Source organism: Ipomoea nil, unplaced genomic scaffold (assembly GCF_001879475.1).
Source record: "Ipomoea nil cultivar Tokyo-kokei standard unplaced genomic scaffold, Asagao_1.1 scaffold0876, whole genome shotgun sequence".
Classification (NCBI taxonomy): domain Eukaryota; kingdom Viridiplantae; phylum Streptophyta; class Magnoliopsida; order Solanales; family Convolvulaceae; genus Ipomoea; species Ipomoea nil.
The window spans coordinates 2,061,914-2,066,285 of record NW_017617304.1 but is presented as its reverse complement, the minus strand read 5'-3'; the positions used below and the strand labels follow the sequence as shown (position 1 = coordinate 2,066,285).

General features: G+C 40.2%; 1 protein-coding gene across 1 annotated transcript; it reads right to left on the bottom strand.

Annotated features, from left to right (window-relative positions):
* Positions 1–230: 230 nt before the first annotated feature.
* Positions 231–2,379, bottom strand: LOC109179070. Its single transcript, XM_019328639.1, has 5 exons — positions 1,714–2,379; positions 1,357–1,458; positions 982–1,252; positions 386–870; positions 231–287 (listed from the first exon to the last, which is right to left on the bottom strand). The coding sequence occupies exons 1-5, from the start codon at positions 2,377–2,379 to the stop codon at positions 231–233; spliced, it is 1,581 nt and encodes a 526-aa protein (XP_019184184.1).
* Positions 2,380–4,372: the final 1,993 nt, after the last annotated feature.

Genomic DNA, 4,372 nt, shown 5'->3' with positions numbered 1-4,372 from the left:
GCTCCCGCATCGATACCTCCAACTCCCAAGTAGCTTCCTCAACACCATGATGTGACCACCAAACCTTCACCATCTTAACAGATTTCCTACGTGTGTCCCGAGTCTTAAAATCCAAAATTCTGAGCGGCCTTTCTTCGTAAGACAAATCTTCATCTAACGGTATTACTTCTGGTGGTAAAACATGAGCCGGGTCGTGAACATATCTCTTGAGCTGAGATACGTGGAACACATTATGCATCCTTTCCAACTCCATAGGCAACGCCAAATGGTAAGCCAAACTCCCAATCCTCTCCAGGATTTCATACGGGCCTATGAACCTAGGGCTCAACTTCCCTTTCTTTCCAAACCGCATTACTCCCCGGGTGGGAGATACTTTCAACCAAACCTTATCCCCAACCGAGAACTCCACTTGTCTTCTAGCCAGATCTGCATAAGACTTTTGACGATTCTGAGCCGACTTCATCCTTTCCTGAATCTGTTTAACTTTCTCGGATGTGTTCAATAAATATTGCAGTCCCAAAACTATCGGATTGACAAGATCCTCCCAACAAAGCAGACTGCGACACTTCTGTCCATAGAGAGCTTCATAAGGTTCCATGCGAATGCTCGAATGGTAACTGTTGTTGTAAGAAAACTCGATCAAATCCAAATGGTCCTCCCAAGATCCTTGAAAATCCAACATACAAGCTCTCAACATATCTTCGATAATCTGTATAGTCCTTTCTTTTTGTCCATCAGTGGCTGGGTGGAAAGCAGTACTGAGACTTAGCTTAGTTCCAAGAGCTGCTTGCAAGGATTTCCAAAATTGAGACAAGAACCTTGGATCCCTATCGGAGACGATATCCCTCGAAACTCCATGATACTTTACCACTTAGTTGACATAAGCTTGAGCCAACTGTGTCATTGTCCAGGTCTCCTTCATTGCGATAAGGCGGGCAGTCTTAGTCAAACGATCAACTATCACCCAGATTTTGTCCTTACCTGAACGGGTTGTCGGCAGACCTCCCACGAAATCCATAGATATAGAATCCCACTTTCCTTGTGGAACTTCTAATGGTTGTACCAACCCCTTTACCTTACAACGTTCCGCTTTTACCTTCTGACAGTTAAGGCATTTCCCAACAAACTCTGCAACTTCCTTCATCATATTAGGCCACCAGAAGAAGCCCTTCACGTCTTTGTATAACTTGTCTCCTCTGGGGTGGACCGAATAGGGTGTGTTATGACCCCCTTCCAAAATCTGTCGCTTCCACTGATCACATGAAGCGAGTATGCATAAACGGCCTTTGTACCTCAACACCCCATCCGTAGATAACTCAAACGGCCCCCTTTCCCTTTAGCTAGGTCATCCCTTACCTTTGTCAAATATGCATCCTTTTGCTTCTCTTCCTTAATTTCTCCCAGAAATGTGGGTACAATCCTTAAGTTATAGCAACGAACTTCTGCCTCCACATCTCCCTGTTCCACCACTTCCAAGTTCATCCGTTGGAGCTCCTTACAAAGCTCATCCGCCACTACCCAAATAGAACTAGCGGTATGCTTCGATTTTTGACTTAAGGCGTCCGCCACTACGTTAGCTTTTCCTTCGTGATACTGAATATCTAACTCGTAGTCCTTGATGAGCTCTAACCACCTTCGTTGTCGCATATTGAGATCCTTTTGGGAGAAGATATATTTGAGACTCTTGTGATCCGTGAAGATCTTGCAACGCACTCCATATAGATAGTGCCTCCAAATTTTCAAGGCAAACACTACGGCGGCCAATTCCAGATCGTGTGTAAGGTAATTCTCTTCGTGAACTTTCAGCTGACGCGAGGCGTAAGCAATCACTCTCCTATTTTGCCTCAACACACAACCTAGTCCTTTCTTGGACGCATCACTGTATACCTCAAACCCTTCCGTTCCTGATGGCAATATTAAGACTGGTGCAGTCGTGAGCCTCTCCTTCAAATCTCGAAATGCTAACTCACAAGCTTGATCCCAAAAGAAAGGCACTTCTTTCCTTAATAACTTAGTCAAAGGTTGAGCCACCTTGGCGAAATCCAAAACAAACCTTCGATAATAACCCGCTAAACCAAGAAAACTTCTTACTTCCGCCACCGATGAAGGTACAGTCCAATCTTTCACTGCCCGTATCTTGTCTGGATCCACAGAAATCCCCCTACTATCGATCACGTGGCCTAGAAACGTCACACTGTCTTTCCAAAACTCACACTTAGAGAGCTTGGCGTATAACTGCTTCTCCCTCAAGACCTGAAGTACCGTCCGAAAATGTCCAACATGCTCCCTCTTATCTTTCGAATAGACCAAAATATCGTGGATGAACACGATCACAAATTCATCAAGGTGGGGTTTGAACACTCTGTTCATCAAGTCCATAAAACTGCAGGGGCATTAGTCAACCCAAACGGCATAACTGTAAACTCGTAGTGACCATACCGAGTCCGAAACGCAGTCTTAGGAATTTCCTTGTCTGCTACTTTTATCTGATGGTATCCTGACCTCAAGTCAACTTTGGAAAACACTCCTGCGCCGCGGAGTTGGTCAAACAAGTCGTCGATCCTTGGGAGAGGGTATTTGTTCTTAATGGTGACTTGGTTCAGCTCCCGGTAGTCCTTGTATCTTTGCGATTTAAAAATATTCTTCAATTTAATCCCATACTAGTTAAACTAGTATTTTTCCTTGTGAGAATATTTTTACTGTAAGTTCATCTTCTTCATTCTCACGTCTGGGTGTTCTCAGACTTCAAACTGGCTTTGAACTTCCTCCCAATTTGAATTTCTCCTTCTCCTTTGTAATTGACACCCAATTGCAATTGACTTGTAATTCTCCTTTGTAATTGACACCCAATTGCAATTGACTTGTAAATGGCACCAAATTTGAATTTCTCCATTGTAATTGGCTCCCAATCTACTCCACTTGTAAATGGCACCAAATTTGAATTTCTCCATTGTAATTGGCTTTAGACTTCGAAATTGGCTCACAATCTACTCCTGGTGCTTTCAATTGCTTCCCAATTTGAATTAATTGACTTTCTGGTGCTTTCAATGAATTATTGACTTTCTGCTGCTTTCAATTGCTTCCCAATTTGAATTATTGACTTTCCCAGACTTTGCTTCCCAATTTGAATTATTGATTTTGACTCACAATCTACTCCTGGTGCTTTCAATTGCTTCCCAATTCTGGTGCTTTCAATTGCTTCCCAATTTGTTTGAATTAATTATTGACTTGCGACTTTCCCAGACTTGATTCAATTAATTTTGGCTTCTCAAATTTTACCTTGTAAAATTGTTAATGGTGAGTTTCAAACTTGAGCCATTTCGTATAACATACCAAGCTTCATCCACTTCGTCCATACAACTATTAATTAAATCTCCAATCACATTTGATGTACTCCTTTCTTTCCATAGATGCTTGATCTCCAAGTCAAATTCATGCAATCTTCCAATCTTAATTTTCTTCACGAAAATTCTTCTGGGATATCTTCTTGAGTAGCATAGACGTGATTTCATATCATTCACCTTCTTCTTCAATTTGTCATTTTCTCCAGACAAATTCTTGATTTTAGGCTTTATATCTTCTTCTTCTCTTTTATGCATCTTCCTTTTTTTCTCTTTTGCAATATATATAATTTCCCGATCATGGTCTAAGACTCTACTAGACCTAAGAAATAAAATTGGGGGATCTACAAATACATATTTGGCATATCAAAACCATTACACTTTATTCCTAACAATTTCCCCCCTTTTGATAATGCCAAAACCTATACTCAGTCATTGGCTTTAAGTCTTTGAAAAATAATCTTTTTGCTCAATTTTATTTGACAAAGCCAAGATGAGTTTAACAATGGTTTTCTAGACACAATCAAAAGAAACTTGTGAATTAAATTTTTAGACAAGCTCCTAAACGCATCTTGAATTATTTTTATTTTGATCATCATCAATTTTTAATTTTGTCGTGCGTTTGACATATTTCTTGTCTTTTAATTCACGAAAGTCTAATTACATTAAACAAACAAAATTAAAGACTCAAAATAGACCATGGGAAATTATTATTGATATATTTCGAAAATATTGAGAAAAACGCAACAGAGGTTCGAAAATAGAAAATATCAGCTTAAGAGAATTTTCAGATTACCTTCTGTGTTTCTTCACACCAGAGTCTTTCTTCAAAATTTCCTTAACATGTTCTCTGAGCTTGAAGAAATCATCTTTGAACTTTGCATTCTGAAATTTCTTTGTGTCCGACCATGTAATGTCCAAAAGCTTCTTTAATATTATTGCCCGGAAGAACTCTGGCTTCCCACCATAAGACACATTCTTCGAAGCTTCTTTCTTCTCCAAGATTCATGCCCATATTTCCAGTGAAATCT

Coding starts and splice junctions, on each gene's coding strand:
- LOC109179070 (XM_019328639.1), bottom strand. CDS start 2,379: ATGGACTTGATGAACAGAGTGTTCAAACCCCACCTTGATGAATTTGTG. Junction 1,459..1,713: donor GGAGGCACTATCTATATGGA/GTGCGTTGCAAG, acceptor GTGGTGGAACAG/GGAGATGTGGAGGCAGAAGT. Junction 871..981: donor TCTGCCGACAACCCGTTCAG/GTAAGGACAAAA, acceptor ATGTCAACTAAG/TGGTAAAGTATCATGGAGTT.